The sequence below is a fragment of the Stegodyphus dumicola genome, chromosome 2 (assembly GCF_044657685.1).
Source record: "Stegodyphus dumicola isolate Sdum_Otavi_A_Nest chromosome 2, ASM4465768v1".
Lineage (NCBI taxonomy): Eukaryota > Metazoa > Arthropoda > Arachnida > Araneae > Eresidae > Stegodyphus > Stegodyphus dumicola.
In genome coordinates this window covers 75248837-75269659 of record NC_140769.1, presented here as the reverse complement: position 1 = coordinate 75269659, position 20823 = coordinate 75248837, and the positions used below count along the sequence as shown (strand labels likewise).

The 20823-nt window shown below is 34.5% G+C and overlaps 1 protein-coding gene across 2 annotated transcripts in view; it reads right to left on the bottom strand.

Annotated features, from left to right (window-relative positions):
* Positions 1-20823, bottom strand: part of LOC118185696 (neuroendocrine convertase 1-like) — a 172772-nt gene that overhangs the window by 38742 nt on the left and 113207 nt on the right. For both annotated transcript variants that reach the window (XM_035355596.2, XM_035355583.2), the window contains exons 10-12: positions 16934-17034; positions 4098-4316; positions 1359-1531 (exon numbers count right to left, since the gene is read on the bottom strand). In XM_035355596.2, coding sequence (XP_035211487.1) covers positions 1359-1531; positions 4098-4316; positions 16934-17034 — 493 coding nt within the window. The remainder of the gene's footprint in view (positions 1-1358; positions 1532-4097; positions 4317-16933; positions 17035-20823) is intronic.

Below are 20823 nucleotides of genomic sequence, written 5' to 3'. Positions count from 1 at the left end.
TCTTGTGTATTGGTAAAATCGTACTGTATAATATTTTCAGTATGTTTATAAGACATTCCAGTATGTGACTTATGAAAGTAATTCGAATAAGTGGTTTGTAATATATTCACCATGTAATTCGGAAAGGAATTTTCCCCATCAGTTAGAAAGCATTTACGACACATAAAAAAGACAGTAAGGCGTTATATCTACTAGACAAACTGTCTAGCCCGGTCATCATCCGAACAGTTAAGCGATGGTGAGTCTTGCCGTGTTTCCACTTAAGACGTAATTGCGTTGGTTCAGCCTCTTGATTAAGATACAGTTGGAATATTTAAAGCTCATTATCACAAAAAACTGTTTACTTACTGAGCTGTTAAATTCAAACCTTCAAGTCATTGGATTTCACAGATTTCTAATATTGATATATGTTGCCTACATTTCTAGTTTGGCATGGGAAAAAGCCTGCACAAACAACATTGCCAACAGTTCGTCAAATTGTGCAGGGAACAGAGAACCCGTTAACGTATCGGGTACTAAACATAGCAATGCTGAAAATGTAAACAATTGCTGCTAAATGAACTGGCAGGATCGTGACATCATTGAATGAATAGACACTGATCGGGATTTTAATTTCTATAACTTCAAAGCTAAAAAGAGATCATCGCGTTTGCGAAGACAATTTATCTCCAGAAATGAAAGAAATGGAAATGAAAATGATGAACAAAGGAAGTGCATGTGCATCAGTTTCGAAACTGGACGAGATGACTGATAATACTAGTAAAGTTTTGGCATGCATTGGAGCGTCAGACTGATTATGAGTATCTTCGTATGTTACATCTGATTGAAATTGTTTCGTAACTTGATTTTAGAGCATGCTATGTCTACTTCAAGCCACTTTGTTACCGCGACTTAATAGCGATTTGATTCTGTGGCGCTGAGTGCTTCTAGCCATGAAGCGTCTCTCGAAGGTTTTCTACGAACCAGAGCCTTCCAGAACGTTGTTCTATCCTGTAAGCTGTTAGGCTAATTTAATGTCATTTGATTTCAGTTCAACATTTTTTATTTAAGCCAGGAGTGTTGCCTTGTGTAAAACCAAGTTGGATTATTGTTACTTCTTTGTGTTCAAATAAAAGGGTCTTATACACCCTTCTTCTGACTTTTGTTTGTATTGTAAGACTTAAAGATAATTCTTCTACAATCTTTTTAGAGCTCGTTAATGCATGTTTCCTAAGCATATCAGACTCTATAGGGTATTGTAAAGCTACCTCTGTTTCTGTGTTATGAAAGTTGATATCGATTGCGAAGTTATTTGTTATGAAATGAATGTTTCATGGATACAAAAAATATCCGCAATTAATGAAAAATATAATATGTACCAGATGGTGAAAACAAATAAATATCCAAAGCTCCTCTGTGATTGTAGTCTATATCAAGTGTTACTTCCACATGCTCTAAATAATTTATTTCTCCTGGTGTTCTTAAGCAACCGTTGGTAGTAAGATCTATCACAACTTCATTCTTTCCTTTGGACGAAATAGCTTGAGGCAGTCTAAAATAAGGAAAAAATAAATATTTTTCTTTAAATATAACACTGCAGGAGTTATAAAAACAAACAGTAATTTTTTGTAAATTTTTGAGTAATTTTTTTTTTTTTTTGAGTAAACAGCAATTTTTTGAGTTATAAGAACACGTCATGTACATTAAACACAATAAAATGGTATAAACATTAAATATCTTCTTAATAAAATAGTGTAAAGAATCTGAGTAAAGCATTTTTTCTACCGTATGGTGTATTGGTGTATTTTAATTATGGCAAAGCATACTAGGGCTATCTGCGTAAGGGGAGTGATGCCTTCGTGGAGGACTTTCTAAGGGAAACTGGCTCGTATACACGTTACACATGGGGAAAACCACGAAAACGGCCATGCAGCCAGCCCGTTCGCGGGATTCGAACCTCGGACCGAACTATCAGTGTTTAGCGACTTTACCGCTCGGCTGCTGGTGGGCCCTTTCCTACCGTATGAGAGAAGTGACCGTATGAGCAACATAAACAATGTTATTAAATAGAATTTTTTATTACGTATTATTCATCCTTCGAAATGTTGGCATCTACGACTAGCAGTTTTGCGTCAAATACTGCGAACTTAATTTTTTATTGCAAAGGATTTCCAGCAACCCTGTATACTTTTTGCGGCAGTCGCTCGACTGTAATATATTGTTGTCATTTGGCCATTCGCTTGCAGAAAAAAATTACCTCAATTTGAATTTGATGTGAACGAAGAAATGGGTAGAACATTATTTTCAAGAGCAGGAAATCATATTACAAGTAAAAAAATGAGAAAATTACCACAGCATGACATTGTATTTGAAATTAGATAAGTAATAATGATTCTATAATTATGTTACATTTATCATCATATTGTTGCGAAATGTCCAGCTGCGGTAAGATAGTTTCCCTGCAAAGTGGGGTTAGGATTGCCAGAAAGTGACAAGGAAAAGCAGGGTTGCCAGATTTCGCGCGAAATTACCCATTTGGTGACACAGTTGGCAATATGTCATAGTCGGGGTGAGAACATTCTAGAACGAATACTTACTGGTTTTCCCGAGAATGTTCTCGAAGGCAGGTCAAAAGCTATGTAAACCCTGCCTGTATGCGGAGTAGCAGTTTTATCATTATCTAAGTGTATCTTGAGTAGTATCGAGAGTATGTTGAGCTCAGTTGTAGTAGCTTGATTTCAGAGATTATCTTGAAAACGATCGACCGATCCGGAAGCTCTACTTTAGTGCTTTGTCGTGAAGCTGTCTTCGGCATTGTAGCCTGATAGCCTGAAGGTTGAGTTGCTGATTGATTCAGCATGTTTGACGTAGTTTTTCGCCGACTGTAAACATATTTTTGGAACTGTCCTGAGTAATACTGACTAAATAAGTTGTGTTTTGATTCTTCATCAAATGTTGTCATGAAATCTGCGAATCAGTAGAACGCAACAATATGCTATATTTCATCATCATATGTTTTAAGCATAATATGTCTTTATCAACATTTTTATCATGTTATTTATCATCGTGTTTTTATATATTACATTTATCATTTTGTTTTTGAGATGAAAGGAAATTGTACGCTGATTTTTCAAGTTCCTAAGATCACATTCTGCCAAATTAAAATACAATTGCACTCCTAGGCGACGCAAAACATTTCTGTACTCTGCCAACCTTTCCTGGGACGGAAATATATTTAAACGTTTACAATATTTCAAAAGTGTAACGTTACTGTCATTAATTCATTTTCGAAGTTTTGTACTAAGATTATTCGTATCAACTGGACAAATTCAATTGATGTATAAAAAAATTCATGCAATTCTGCATCAAAGCGCAAGAGTAATGCAAACAGAATTTATCATCTTCTCCCAAAAAAAAAAATGAAAACCTGCACGAACACGTATACTTACATGTTTTCTAAAATTTCCTGTAGTTTCAGAAGTAAGCGAAGTATGATCTAATTTTCAGCTAATAATGACGATGAAATTTTAATGACATCACTCTTTACTTTGGAAAAGTATACATGTCTCACTAGGAATACAATTTAAAGAAGACTTAATATTTTTGGTTTCTTATAAAACTATCTTTAAAAACGTTTCTTTTAATGTTAAAAATTTCAGCAATATATTCAGTTCTGCAATAATCACGATTCAGTTTACATTAATGCAGGTTTTATTATTTCTTATAACTTTAAAATTATTCTATCAATGCTGATAGACTTCTGCATTTAAAGGCTGATAAGATTCTAATTGGAAAAAAAATTAAATGAAACATTTTAGTACTTAATCTTTCTAGATTCAAATAAAAAGAACTCTTGAGAAAATAAATTCTCCTTCAACAACATCCAATTTTATCGCCTTAATTTGAATTGATTAATCGATCATTGTATTTGCAGAAAATGAAGTAGTAAGCAAAATATTGGTTTTTGACATCTTTTTACTGAAGAAAATAAATTTAAAAAATAAAGTTATAAAAACGAATAGAATTTCTTTGTAAAATTTTATGTTATGCTTCCAAATATTTTACAAGCAGTTATTTTCTAATGGAATTTAAATTTGAGCAGTTTGAAGAAAACTTACATGGAAGATGAAGAAACGATACAGGTAGTTTTTTCGGGCACTAGGGTCCAATTTAGGGCTGCCTTTACCATGGATTCAGAATTGATCAATCCAAACCCAAATCTGCTATTATACATAAGTCCAGCTGAATTTCGTCTCCAACCTTTATTGTGACTCAACTGAAGGTACTCTGAGGTCCATACAACAAGATGTTGAACATCCCTCCATGTTAGCTCTGGACTGAAACAAATTATAACTTATATCATATTTTAGAATATTCAGAAAAGGTCAGCAAACTAACCTTTAGCTCGCTTTGGGACTAAGTTTTGGCTTTGACTGAGACTTCATCAGAGGGAAGTACTGACCACCAGAACCTTAGGCTGAAGTGATCAGTTAAGATTTCCACGCTAAATGCAAAGGGACGCTTTTTCTTAGAAAATATAAAGTTTATTTTAATTTGCTTAACCAGTTATTTTATGTTGGTAAATCTGTACTACCAATTCTCCCTTACCGTTTTCAGCCAGAATGCAAATTAGTTCGCGTATGTAAGTGAGGGTTTGAGATAACTTAGACAGAGCGTTTTCTATCTGCTGAAGGCCACGTTACTAGTTTGCTAGCTTGTCGATAGCGTTTTATACACCGGTGTAAGTTTATTATCCAACTTTCGCAGTTAACTTACCCTGCGTAACATTTGGCTATTTGAGACTTAGATTTAATTTAAAATTCTAGTACGGTTTTTGCCATAAATGTTGGCGGATTTTTAAGCACCAGGTGGGCCTTCCATTCAGCTAATTGAGTTTTAAATACAAGGGTCTTTCCCACCCTTCCCAAGTCTCTAATATTTCTCAAGACATCGCGATAAATCACTTACAGTCTTATTTAGGATTAGTCAGAAGTTACATTTAGTAAAATGCACACTCTTTACAAAGTGTTTTTATTGAAAAGAAAGTCAGTTTGCCTTTGGCATTCGATTTTTAAAAACATAATGAATGGCTGAATCTGTCGGTGACTGAAAATTTAGGCATACATACAGCGTGTAAGAGAACTGATGGTCACAACAGGGTAAGGGCGACAGAACAAGGCAAAGGTAAAACATTTTGTGATATAATATACGGTAGACTATGGAATGTGAAAGCCGAAACGCAGCATGTACGAAGAACATGGAGAACAAAATTCGCTTTAATCAAGGATATTTACAAGAAATAATATTTGTTTACAATTACTGTTTAAATAAATCACCACTGACTGCAAGACATGAATCATAATACCAACGGATCTCGTACTATTGGTGACACGCAGATTGAATCCTAAAAGCTTTGTCGGCGAAAGTAGCATCTCTGTAAGGAGAAATAAGTGGCATACCTGGCAACTTCAAAAGAGTTTGACAATCATTTCGTCGTTGTTGTTTTATGCAACATTAATTATTACAATTGTACAAACGTAACTAGTATTCTTTTTAATGGAAAGTTTTATTCACTTTAAAGATACTCAAAACCAGCTCCTTTCCTGGCTTCTTTATTTTCTAATTCTTTTTTCAATGCGTTATTTATTCCACTAGTGGTTAAATTAATTCTCCTTTGAAAGATCATTGAGCTAGGCGTATTTAGTCTCCATTAGTTATAGCAAATTCAAAATTTAAATTCTGGGAAACAGCTGTATACTTTATAAACGATGTTAGGGAAAATAGCAATGTGAAATAAACCATAAGCAATAATTTATTAGCACTAAGACATGTTAAAAAGTAGTTCAGATTTTTATCATCAGTAATTAATTAAAGTATCAGGTTCAATGTTCCGTCTAACCTTCTTCGGGAACATGCAAGGACCTGACTCGGAACAGAAAGCTTACTAAAGTTATGTTCAAAACTGTGGGAAGTAAACAGGATACACAAGAAGGGTATACAAAATCCTTTATTTTTCTCTATTTACAATAACTTCCGTACTTCGGAATACACAGACCCGCTACTTGGGGTCTAACGTAAAAATATAAAAATAGAACTAAACTCTAATTTAACTTTAAAATAATAAACGTGGAAGATTGGCCTTATATTAACAGGAAGACGTATGTAGTACAGATAACTGTGAACACTACAATACGTTTAAAATTTATCAAGAGGATTAAAACCTCTAGCCGGGAAGGCAACCAGCAACTGCGTAAAACTTCTAAGGTAAGCGGCCTGCTTCGACTCACTGCTTCCTCTCTCTCGCTTGGCAAAAAACCACAACTTAAGTTCGCCAGACAAACTTTGCATAAATACTTTAACGCTTATAATTCTGGCCGGAAGTAGAAAATAAGAAGTGATAGTAAAGATTTAAAATAAAATAAACGTTAGTAAAACTTAAGATCCTTACATACTTCCCGCCAGAGAGTTAATTAGTTTGAAACTGAGGTCTAAAACGACCTTTTTGAAAACTTTTAGCTCTAGAATCTAACGCGAGGCCAATCTTTTACAAACATTTTTCGCTAGAAACTAGAAATTTAAAAGAAAGAAATTTGTTTTTACAATAGCAGCTCCCATGACACAATTTTTTCATCTGTACTGCATCTAAACAGGAGCTTTTATTCAAATCTGGTTCCTTCCAGAGATCTAGAAGGAAAACTAGTTTAATGAAATGTTACACAATGAAATGGCAAGTAACATGTATAATTATATTTCTCTTAACATTCTTATTTCATTCATGACTATTTTAATTATCTCTCCCCGTGCTCTCTGACATGTGTTGTAAAAGAACACCAAACACGAATGTGTTTATGTCTATGTGTTCAACACTTCCTCCTACAATCAAAACACTAACGTGTTAAAATTCAACATACCAAGACCTCGTAACACACCCTAATTTCAACTCTAAACCCTGAGGTACTATTCTGAAAGTGGCTAACTCTGAAGTGTAGCGTCAGAGAGCCTAACTACATCATTCAACCTTTAACACATATTCACCACGATTTAGTCTTTTTACAGTCACACGAATAAAAAAAAATTTTAACATTACTTTCACTTTTACCATATCACGGTATTTCTTAACATTTAAAATAACAGTTCACATTGTATATAAGAACATCTTAACATGCCGTTAATTTTATACATTTGAAAACATACATTAGTAGTACATTGTTAACTTCTATTCTTTTCAAAGCAAGTGCCAATTCTTTCTACATTGAAATAATACATTTCAAAAAGTCTTCCAGACTAAAACTTCTTTCTTGCCAGAATCTTTTAAATAATATTTATACAATAACTTTTTACAATATTTAAGTCTTTACACAACGCTATTATACATCAACTTTAGTTTTACGCGCGAGTAATTGAAAAACATAATACCAAAATCGGTAACAACTCATTTCTCGCCCTTTTGGCGATAAAGGTAGACCTCGCATGAGGTAAAACTTCTTGAAATCTGCCACTTGCAGTAAGAATGAAAGATTAACTTAAGTTTGCAAAGTAACATAAAATTTTACTTATCTTTGTGATATTCGGACATTCATTTCTGGGCCCAGTCCTTAAAGGTAGTGCAGATAGTTGTTTGATTTATCCTCCTTCTTGTACGGGCTTGCCCTTCAGTGCCTTCCTCTAGATGCTTTCTTTTTTCTCCAGTTCGGTCACCCTTGAATACCTTCCTTTTCGCTTCTGCCTGTGGTCTTGGTCGTTTGATGGCAGCTCGTCTTGGAGGAACCGGGAAACTTCTTTCGTGTTCCTGCTTGGACCTCGTTGCTGGCCGTTCAAATTTTCCTTGTAACTTTTCCTCCGCCGCTGATGGCCCTTCCGCAGTTCGGCGACATTTGCTGCGGAGAGTCCTGTCGGATGAGTAGATCTTCCGTTTTAGAGCCGGGTTATAGTTGCCGTCATTTCTCCTGGCTCTCTTTGCATACGTCGTCCTTCTCCCTTCTTCATTCTGGGGGTGTTCGTTAGCTCTCTTTTCTGGACGGTGGAACGGCTTCTTTTTCTTGCCACCTTCAATTTTTCCGCGGGGAAGCTTTCTTTTCACTTGCTCCTGCCTCTTAATGGCTTGCCCTTGTACTTGTCGTTTTTCCACCTCTGGAGCTTGTGCCTGCGGTGTCTGCCGTGCCGGATCCTGCAAAAGATCTTTGAAAATTTGCATTTTATTACGATCATAGTAGGGTTTGATTTGATCAATGTTTGCGGAGCAGGTTTCACCATTTCTGGCTTTTAACACTACTACAGCGTGATTTATTTTTTCTATGACATATGGTCCTTCAAATCGTGGAAAAAAATTTGGCAGTTTTATCTTCTGGTGCTGAAGAAAGTGAATGCTTAATTTTTAAAACTTCATCCCCTACTTTATAAGTTACTCCCCGTCGTTTCAAGTCATAATAGAGTTTCTGTTTTCTCTGTGCTACTTCAGTATTCTTCTTTGATTCCTTAATTAGTTTTTCTTTATCACCCATTTTAAATTCTGGGGCTCTTTTTTGCACATAAAATAATTTATCTAACAGCTTTATAATCTTTCTGCCTAAAAATAACTCAGCAGGAGTTTTGCCCGTTGTATCACGTTTTGCGGTCCTAAGGGCGAAAGCAAATTCATTGACATAGTTATCCCAGCTTTTATGAAAATTTTTAACATAACTACGGATAATTTTCACTATATTTCTATTGACCCGTTCCGCTATATTTAATTGCGGCCGATACGGGACCGTTTTTAAATGACGTATGCCCAGTTTTTGGCACATGTCTTCAAATATATTACTTACAAATTGAGGACCATTATCCGATATAACTTTTAGGGGCGCCCCGTATTTTAAAATATATTTATTTAAAATAGAATCAGTAACTAATTTCGCGGAGGCTCGTTTTAAGGGAACAATTTCGGTCCATTTACTAAAATGATCAACCATAACAAGGAGATAGCGACTTTTATTTAACTGACTTTTTGGGAAAGGGCCCAATAAATCGATGCCAATTATTTCATTTGGAAATTCGGATTTAATACTATTTAGAAACCCGGCCGGGCGGAAATTAATATAATTAACTGCTTGACATGTTGGGCAGGACTGGACATACGCCCTTGTTAACTTTTGCAGTTCAGGAAAATAGACTGCCTCGCGTACGCGTTGGATAGTTTTTCGAATACCAGCATGAGAAGCTAAAGGGCTGTCATGGAGCTCCTGCAGGATATTTAATCTAAGACTAGCTGGGATAACAGGTCGAAATTCGTTGTTGGAATTCGTAGTTTTTGTATAAAACAATAGACCATCTATTAGTTCGTAATGGGCCGCCCTATTTCTTATCGCCACAATATCTTGGTGGCTAAAATTTTCAGGATCCTTTAAATGCTCATAAATGCTTCCAAACTCAGGATCTTTCCCCAGTTCGGTTATTACAGTTTCTCGGGAATTTATTGTACATGCTGTGAGCATTGCCACCTTTACCGTATTACCTTGTTCATCTATTTTAATTCTTGATAGGGCATCTGCTACGATATTTTCCTTTCCGTGGGTATGCTTGATTACCAGATTATATTCTCGTAGCTTGAGTGCCCATCTTATTAACCTTGGGGATAAGTTTTCCCTGAGTACAGTCTAGTTACCGCAGCATGATCAGAGTACACTGTTATTGGCGTCTTTCCAAAATAGACTCGGAACTTTTGCACTGCTAACAGAACTGCAAGTGCCTCTCTCTCGGTCGCGGAATAGTTTCTTTGTGTTTGATTTAAAGTTCGGCTAAAAAATGCCACGGGCTGCTGATTTTGCGAAAGTACCGCTCCTACCGCATAATCCGAAGCATCCGCTGAAATTTCTAAATTCTCATCCTTTTCAGGAAATTTCAACACAGGGGCTTGCGTTAATGCTTGTTTTAATTTTTCGAAAGCACTATTGGCTTCGGCCGTCCATGAGAATCTTTCCTTTTTCCTTTTTAATTTTAACAATGGCTCAGCGATAGCTGCAAAATCTTTTATAAAGGACCTATAATATGAACAAAGTCCTAGAAAAGAAGAGAGCTTCTTCGCCATGTTTGGAGTCGGATACTTTTGTACAGCAATTATTTTTGATTCGTCTGTCTCTATTCCTTTCCGAGATATTTTGTAACCTAAATATTTTAATTCAGGGGCTGCAAATTTGCACTTTTCGACATTAACTTTTAGACCGGCCTCATTTAATAAAGAAAACACCTGTCTTAAATCCTGTACATGTTGGTCGAGATTATCACTAGTAATAATGATATCGTCTAAATAGATAAATGTGGACTTTCCAAGAACAGGTCTTAACACAATGTCCATACATCGCTGAAATGTTGCCGGGGCCCCTGAAAGGCCGAACGGCATACGCAAAAATGCATAAGTGCCAGACTTGGTTATAAAAGCAGTCTTAGGCACGTCCTCAGGCCTAACCCCTATTTGAAAATAACCAGTCGTTATGTCTAAAGTCGTCATATATTTGGTGGATGTTATGTTCCTCAGAATTTCTTCAATTATAGGTAACGGATATACCGGATATTTAGTTATGGAGTTTAATTTACGGTAATCGATTGCGAATCTCCACCTTTTTGGATGCGTCAAAGGATAGTCATTATTTTTCTTACATAAAACCACCCGGCTAGCATAACTACTTGAGATGGGCGTTATGATCTTTTTACGTAGCATATCTGTGATATGCCATTCTATAATTTTTTCCTTATTCTTATCATACCGGTATGCTTTTTGGCGAACTGGCATTGAATCTCCGGTGTCAATACTATGGTTAGTAACCTGAGTAAATCCTGGAATATCACTAAATAACGAAGCAAATTCACTTACCACTTGTCGGATTCTTCCTTACTCGTCATTAGGCAGGTGGTCAAGATTTAACATCGGCGGTTCAGCCTTTTCTGCACGAACTGGTTTCATTGTCAGCTTAAGGGACGCTTCATTAAAATCCAGCGTTGCGTGTGCGTCTGAAAGAAAATCTATTCCTAAAATTATATGTGCTTGCAGATTCTTTACTATAAAAAACATCACCTTTACTTGTTCGTCCTTGATACGGACATATAGCGGTACTTTACCTATACACTTACATTTATTATTATATTACATTGTCCGAATTATATATGCGGTATTTCCGAAAATACTTCCTAAAAAAATCTTCTGCCACACAGGAACACTGCGCGCCTGTATCCAGGAGTGCGGTGGCTGGGATATCATTCACCAACACTTCAATCTTCGGAAGAGTCAAATTTTTCACCATTACCGTATTTAACTTGAAGGAAGAGGGGTTTTCTTGGCCTTCAGATTTCCGCACCCTCTCGTCAGCAGAAATCCGTTTTAGTTTAACTTATTTTTCATTTCCGTGCTTTCCTTCTTTTTCCCCTGGCCTTGAGACTTTTTTTCTGGATTGCTATTGAACTGTCGACGTTCGCCGGCTGTTTTTGAATGCTCGGGTTTCCTTGCCCACTGATTCGCTTTGCTTCCGTAGCCGTGTGCTTGAGTTTGCTGTTGTCTTGGCGCATCAAATTGGTTTCGCTGTTGATATTGGCGTCTTCTTTCGACGTCCGCCGTTCTTCTACTTTCAAACTGGATTGCTAGCTCAAATAACTTTTCCAGTGTAGTCTGATTTCTTAATTCAATAAAGTCTTGCACTTGGGGCAGTAACTTCGGCAAAATCACTTGAATTATCTCAGGATCCGGACGGTTTCCATACAAGAGTTTGAAGACGTGAATTTTTCTTAAAATAAAACTTGAGAGGTTTTCGATTCTTTGTTGATATATACTAAAAAGTTCCGTTTCTAATTTCGCACGATCCCTTACGACAGGGAAGGCTTTTACTAGGGCAGTCTTGAAATTCTCGTAAGTATAGGTGGGACTTCCTGCTTGAAGAGACTTCTGCCTATACATTTGAACCAGTTAAGCGCTTGGCCCCTCAAAGCGCTGGTAGCTAAGGTAACTTTTTGAAATTCGTGCACGGGGTAGAGCATGAAGTGGTCATCCAATTTTTCCAAAAAACTGGTTACCGGTTAATTTCCATTAAATGTTGCTTCTGGTTTCATCGAAGCGCGCATGGTCTGGACGATGTAACCAAATCCTTCCAGGGCGGCAGCTGGCATTTCTGGATTCTGAGCCGCTTCTGCAGGCAGCACAGGTTCTTCTTGAAACTCGGCCATGGTTATTCTTCTTCGTTGGGTGCCACTATCAGGTTCAATGTTCCGTCTAACCTTCTTCGGGAACATGCAAGGACCTGACTCGGAACAGAAAGCTTACTAAAGCTATGTTCAAAACTGTGGGAAGTAAACAGGATACACAAGAAGGGTATACAAAACCCTTTATTTTTCTCTATTTACAATAACTTCCGTACTTCGGAATACACAGACCCGCTACTTGGGGTCTAACGTAAAAATATAAAAATAGAACTAAACTCTAATTTAACTTTAAAATAATAAACGTGGAAGATTGGCCTTATATTAACAGGAAGACGTATGTAGTACAGATAACTGTGAACACTACAATACGTTTAAAATTTATCAAGAGGATCAAAACCTCTAGCCTGGAAGGCAACCAGCAACTGCGTAAAACTTCTAAGGTAAGCGGCCTGCTTCGACTCACTGCTTCCTCTCTCTCGCTTGGCAAAAAACCACAACTTAAGTACTTGGCGTTCGCCAGACAAACTTTGCATAAATACTTTAACGCTTATAATTCTGGCCGGAAGTAGAAAATAAGAAGTGATAGTAAAGATTTAAAATAAAATAAACGTTAGTAAAACTTAAGATCCTTACAAAAGAACACAGTTCAAATAGTATAATTAAAGTATTTATTATTTCGTGTTAAATTTCAAAACTCTTTTGATGAATAAATTGATGTCAAACCTTTTATCTAACAAAATATTTAAATAAATTATGTTCATTTCATGGACAGATTATCATAGTATAGGAGGTTCAACTCACTGAGATAAAAAATATCGTAAAATGTTTCGTTACTGAAAGTTCATTGGCCTTTAATAAGAGAGATTTTATTTTAAATAACCTACCATTTTTTCAGGAGTTTCAAATTTATACAGCAAGCGAACACACGATTTTATTATTATAAACATTTCTACTAATGAACTGAGATATTAGGTATGGAGGTCTTGCAATGAAGATCTGCAATGTTAGATCTTGCAATGTAGATCAGCATAGCAAGCGATCCAGAAGGGCAAATGTCAACTCAGTCATCAGATCATTGAGCTCACAAACAAAATCATTGCTGCCCAAAGATCCCGCATCTTACAATGGATACCGGCTCATGTAAATATTTTTGGTAATGAGAAGGCCGATGAGCTTGCAAAGGCATTCCGTGATTTTCCTCAGCCATCCAACTGCCTAACCCTCGTTGATGCCAACGCAGTTGCCAGCCAAAGACTAATCGGTCAAGTTAAAGGAAACTCCATCCCGGAATTGAACTGTGACAGAGTCATATCGACTATCATAACCATACTTAGGACAAATCACTTAAAAGGGATGAGGATTCCTGCAGATGGACAACGTAGTTACACCAACATTTGTACTCATTGCCCAGATGACATCCCACTGTCTCGCCCTCACATCTTCAGCTGCCCAGCAATCCAGGCCAGACTGTTTAACATCGTCATTGAAGACCCAGGGGACCTACTTTATACTGATAGAGCTGCCGAGGTTGCAAAAGCTGTCTTTGACAGCTTCGAAGCTATTTAATTGCACTTTGTCATAGACACGACATCATCATCATTAGGTATGGAACACATAAAATATCTGAATATCTTATATATATATAATTCTATTCAAATACTGATTTGTACCGATTTTGAGTGTACAGAGTATTTTTCCTCTCTAAGGTTATCATAATGAATTATTTATTCAACAATTAAATCACATATATTTTTAGCAAGGGTTTTTAAATATATCAGCTGTAGAAGTATTTCGTAATATAGACTGCAGTTCTTTGAAATCGATACTAGATATCTGATACTAGGTATAGTAACCTTAAACGTTTATTATATGTGGGATGGCATCGTTCATTATAATCGGATGACGCGACAAGCTGTGAGGATAAATCTTTTTCTCTCTCGATGATGAAAGTCAGACGATTCCGCCATTAAGACGATGACGCGATTAAAAGATGTTTGAATGTAAAAGACGATTCTTTCTCTTCATCTGTAAATAATCTCATCTATTTCCTTCTACGTATGTAATTATTTTGTAGTTTGTTGCAACTATTCATGTTTCATTAAATATTCAAGTTTTACATAAATAAGACTAGTTTATTAGCCCCTAGACAGCCACCTAAGAAGTAAGTTTACAGACATCATATTCCTAGACAGTGAGTACCGATTCTACATATATGCAGATTATTAAAGAGAATTGTGGCTAAATTAACATCCTATTTATAATGTAAATAATGGAAGTACCCGATGCCAGTTAAGTTAGATTGAGAGTAATGCATCTAACAGAGATACCGATACCGCTGTAATCCTTCTCTAATAAAGAAGCAAAAAAATACGATTCATAGTCATATTTTTCAGTCTGATGCGATATGGAACCCGCATAAAAAATGTCTATAGGCAAAGTAAACTAATTCTCTCTCATTATCAACAACAATGCTACACAGTTTTTAATGATTTTAGTCTTCTAATCAAATGGTCAGAAAGGCTCAAATTCCACCCAATATTCACCTATATTCAATTTTAGTTGATTAAATGTGGCAAAAAGAACATTATTGATCAGAAATCAAGGACGCGAACAAACAAACAGACATTCTTCGATATATGTATAGCTTTCGTAAAATCTACAAATCTTTGATTAACAAACTCTACGATTTAAAAACGAGCAGTAGCAACACTTTTCGAAATATAGCATTTTTTTATCCCCAACGCGCGACACTGTTGCCACTCGGAAAAAATAAGTGAGAAAATTAGCGCTATCAGAGTTTTTAATTAATGTTTCGGCTGCTTAAAGTCGTACGAAGATGGGAATAACCGAAATGGCTTCCCACGAATTTTTCGAATCGGGCATATTGTACTTAATGTTTGGCAATGCTATTTTTATTTCAAAATGCAATGCTATATTTATTAACAAAATCTAGGATTTGAAAGCCAGCAGTGTTAACTTTCGAAATAAAGCAGATTTTCATTTCCAGCTTGCGAGACTGTTGCCACTTTGAGGAATGAAGGCGAAAATTATCATTTTTTCGGGTTTTTATTTAATATTTTTGTTTTTAACTTTTTTTTTTTTTTAAAAAAAAGTGGGCATCGACCTTTTCTAAGACCCAGAAAAGAATTGTAGAACGTTTGATGACGATGGCTATAGTAGTAACTGACTTATTAGAGGAAAAACACACAGACGCTCTTCTTTATATATGTATAAATAACATGCATTCAGATTTCCGCTACATAAACTCATTGCAAGGGAAAATTATATAACGATGAAATGATACAGGTTTAAGGACATATAAACATAAATAGAAAGCAGATATTCTTTATAATTCATTATTTTAATGAAAAATTTGAATTTTTGAATAAACAGGAGAACTCGAGCCTGTGAAAATATTAGTATAATAAAATATTTTATCAATATTTGCTTAAAATAATGTACTAGAAATCAAGTGAAGTTAAATGAAATTTTGAATAAAGTACTATGAGCTCGTTTGAATCCTTTCATCTGCCATGTGCGCTCTTTCGCCCAACTGTAATAATATGAAGACTAAAACTGTGCCTAATTGTAATAATAATGAAGACTAAAATTTTTAAATAAGTTTAAGAGCAAGAAAACCTTGAGAAATTAAATCTAGCAAACATTTCATGAAATTAATTCATTTTATTTTCAATAAGTTTCTAGAATTTGTAGTGCAAGTTTCATAAGTTTCTCTTAACTTTCATTTAGGAACAAATCCAGTGAGTTTCTATTTATTTAAAATTTATAGTAAATTTAGTACATAATTCTTAACCTATTGTGAATTTTCTTTTCCGGAGTCTATGGCAATTTAATACAGAAATGTATTAAAAAACGTTGCTTTAGAATGCCCCTTTACTCTGCTTTCAAGAAAATGTATTATTAGTCCAGGCTTTGTCCCTGAAGGACTATTGTTTTCGTTTTGAGATTTTGCGTTGAATCACTATAAATGTCCGTTTCACTTTTCAAACTTTGCCACCAAATGTTAGAGTACTGCATTATATTTCAAGAAATTAAATAATGAAAAATCTGCATAATGGTATGTCTATTTCTCGCATTGTGATAAAACAACGATACATACAGCCATCAAATTTTGAATGACGTAATCATCCTACGAATATGGGCATTTGGAAGCCCAAATTTGAAATTTGGAATTTGTTTTATGATCGATTTCATATTTTGTAAAATTTTAACGAATTTTTGAATTTTTGAATTTTTTTAAAACAAACTCAACGATTTAAAAGCGAGAAATGGCAACACTCTACGGGCGAAAAAAAAAAACAAAAACGTTTTATCTCCAGCGCGCGGAGCTGTGTATCGGAAATTCTAAAGATAGGCTCATTTTAAAATTATTTTGCGACGTTGCTATTGAACTGAAATTTATGATTTAAGTGCGAAGAAATGATATTTAATAAATAAAGATAACACACAAAGCGTTAAAAAACGCCCTTATGGACGTAATTTAAAATCTGAAACCTTTCAGAATTTTTTTTTATATTTTAAATTTACAACTCTTAAAAAGATTGCCCTCTAAAACTCCGCGGCATGCGGAAATATAACAAACGCAAAAAGAGCTTGATATTAATCTCAGGCAAGATTTACACACAGGCTTAATCATAAACATGTAATCTTACATGAAATTCGAAGTGGTATTTTCGTGTAGGTGGGATGATATTGCTTTCTTGAGTGCGTAACTGTTAGCGAGGTAAGATATTAAACTTCTCTTCGTCTACAAAAGTAGATGTGTACTCACTTAGCCTCGAGGACAAGAGCAATAACCCCGGCCGCCAAGGGAGCAGCTGCTGAAGTCCCAGTGTGATGAACGGTGCACTTATTGTGGAGATCTGTGGTTGCCTGAAAGATTAAAAGAAAGTTATTAAGGGTAAAATGAGGTAAATGGTAATTTAGTAGACTACATTCGCTATCTGACGTTGCGAAGAGGTTGGATAAACACTTTCATTAGTACCAAGGGTAATAAATTTCAGCAAATGAAAACAAAGTTGCATCTAAACAAATGATATATTTTATTATAAAATTGAATTGCTAGCTCATAATCCAATTCATCCCTTTTTTTTGCATTTATGCTTTTGTTTATTACATCGCAGTTTATTTGATGCTTGCTCAGTCACTAGATTTTTATGTAGCCATGACTGTTTATTAGCTTTGAGATGTGGATAAACATGCTTCTATTTGGTAGTGGAAAATACTAATTTTTCAGTTCTTAGTGTTTTCTCACGTGATGTTAAGAGTAAAGGAGCATTATAACAGTATAACAGTAAAGGAAAATTCTTAAAGGGAGATTTTTCTTGTTACTTAAAAGTAGTTCCCATTATCTGCTTTCCAGCATGTCTTCACGCACATGGTAAGATCCTGTTTGTATTACTAAAACTAACAACTATTAAACGTACCATTACTATTTATTAATAGTAAATTATGTTTAGTGAAGTGAATAAATAATAATTCAATTACAACTGATAATTTATTTATGCAAAGTAAGTTAAATTTAAATAAAAAAAATTTGTGTTTTCAGGTTTATCTGATGTTATCTTTGCAAGATTTGTTAACAAGTGGTTGCTTCTATATTGATGTAGTTTTAATGTAATTCATAAGATACGGTGAAATCAAAGCAATAAGTTTTAAAAAACTGGATGTCAGATTTTTGTTTTAATGTTTATACTTAAAGCTGCTTATATAGCTAATATTTATTAATGATAAGCTTTTCTTTAGAGTGGATTCAAATGAAAAGGCTGATTAGACAAAAAAGAATTCTCTTCTGTAAGAGAAATGTTATTTAACCAATGATGTCCAAAAAATAAGATGCAGAATGATAGCACTTCTAGGATTGGGGGGGGGGGACTGAATTTAACGTCCGTAACTGAAAACTCGCGAATTATATTGAAAGGAAAAAGCTGCGTTTTAACTGAAAGGAATGTCAATTAAATCTTATTTTGAAAGAAGGTTTCATTATTAGATTAAATTCCAATTTACTTAAAACTAAACACATCTATCCTTTTAAGTCTGCAAGACGAATTTCGTTACGATTTCTCTACTACACACTCCGAAGGCTACACAAAAGTAGCATAAAATCAAACAACTGAAATTTATTATGTGCTCTGCTTCAAATACACAATAGCTAAACATAAATTTATTTCCACTGTTTGCAGCATTAACGAACAACATATAAAATCGAACTATATACAGTCACCATCTAAATTCTAGCCTAACACCTGGTTCGATAAATTTCACGGACTAAATGCCTAAGATGCAACAGCCAAAAAGTGGTACGCATCACATCAGAGTTTTCTCACTCACCAGAACTACAAACAGGGGAGTTTATGTTAAAGTTGCACCCAGTATAAATTCTATTTCCTTAATTTAGATTTTTATTATATTTAAAACTTCTCTCATTTTCATATTTTGGTGGAGGCAGATGAAATAGTAATAATATAGAACTGATTTGAACGTAAGTTCAAATGTGTTAAATAAACTGAACCTTACATCTTTTCAAGAAAATATTCTTGAAGTCCACGTTTAGTGAGACTAAACCAATGATGCTGCATAGAATAATGTTTTACAGAAGGAGGTAGATCTGTTACTTGTCTCTAGAAAACCACTGATTTCTTTCAGTGTAGACGAAAGCAAAATGCCGGTTGTATTTTTCGCTGTTATTAATACTCTGTTTTTCTAAACATTTTATAATTTAATTTATTCAATTAATTAATTTTGATTATTTAAAAATAATCGAATTAAAAACAAAAGCTTTACGTAATTTTTATATGCCTGTGCAAAATTAAAATGCATTTCTAAACCAATTCTAAACTAAAATAACTATATATATATATTAAAATATACTATGGCAAATATAATTAACCTCTTAAAAGAAATATAAATAAAAAACAAAATTCAAAAATTAAACACAATTCTCTGAGTCCAATGCATTAAGAACTGCAGGCCGAATTGTGTTTACATTGTATTCCTTCTTTATTTTAAATAAAATGTAAAGTATGCTCCAAATGATGCTTCTATTATCACATGTTTGTATCTGTAATCGCCTTTTTATTTGAACATTTAAAAATGTAAGGTAATTTTTTCTTTGTTTGTATTGAAATAATAATTTTGTATTTATTATGCAAATTCTAATAAAATCATAAAGAAAAAAATCTTAAAATTTCATTAAATTTTGCAAAATAGGATCAAATGGTTTTAAAAACCGCCTCTGCAATTTAAAAATAAGATAAAATATCCTTATTAAATTTTTATCCATACTGAATTCAAACATTTAAAAAGCGTTTCTAAATATCACTAGCTATCGAAGTTGTTACCAGTTACCAGAAGCAGTATCCTTATCCTCTCAACGTCTACGTTATTAAGTTTCGATTTAGTTTTCTATGAACGACATTACAACACTTACCTTGCGAACCTAAGTTAATTTGAATCATAGAATGTTTTTATTTCTCTTATTGTGTTATTTTTCTAATACATTTAAGAACAAACATCTATTATTTCTTTTCCAGTATGCAAAATAAAAAAAAATTATAGTAAATGCAACTAATTCTTAACCTCAGTTTCATACTTTAGGACAATTTATATTCAACACTGCTACAGATAATAGGACAAAATGAGAATAGTGTGTTAAAATATTAAAAATTCGGAATAATTAAATCTTTTGAATGAAGATGCAGTTACAAGATTCTCAAAGACTGAGGACTGTGAAAGTAATTAAATTGAAGCCCTGGTAAGGTTGAAATGTCCGGTAAAGCTTCAAATGCAAATATTATGATAAAGTAGCTATATATGTTTCTGCAGAATCTAAAATAGTATTATTCTATTTATCGTTTTTACTTCCTTGTACGAAGTAAAAAGGAAGTATTGTAATCGCGAAAAGTTTCAGGCAGCATATTTCAACGAAACTATCCATTTTTAACCCCTTTCGAATGCAATTTAACGATGTTTTTGCGTGATATCTGTAAGTAAGGACAGAATAAAAGACTCTTTTCCTCCAAAAAAAAATATAAAATTGCTTTAAAATGAATTCTGAAGAGAATGTTTCGTGTACGTACGTACATACGTTCGTACAGACGTACGTACGTACGTATCTCGCATAACTCAAAAACGAGTAGCCTCAGAACGTTGAAATTTTGTATATAGGACTATTATAACATGTAGATGTGCACCTAGTATTTTGGTTGCATTCGGCGCGCCAAACTTATATAAATATATTTATATACACTCATGTCCATAAATTAAGGATAATTCGGAGTCACGCGGAAATCGCACTCTAAAATAAATATATCACCTGTAAAATCACTACACACATCTTCAAGAATCATATGCAAATTTCAGGAAGTAACCAGATGACACCGATGGTACGTCAGAATGACGAGAGTGTAAGAGAGTGATATATAAGGAATACAGGTAAGGAAGTAAAATTGTTCGCAGGCGCTTTATAAGCATTTCAGTGCAATAACAAAATAGTTATGACACAAAGGACGCATTTGGATGATTTTTTACGTGGTAGAATTATCGGCCGTGTGGAATGTGGGCGTACCCAACTGGAAGTATCAGACGAACTTGGAATTGCCCAGAGTGTCATCTCCAGGCTTTGGCAATGATTCCAAGATGATGGTAATGTGAGTAGATGTT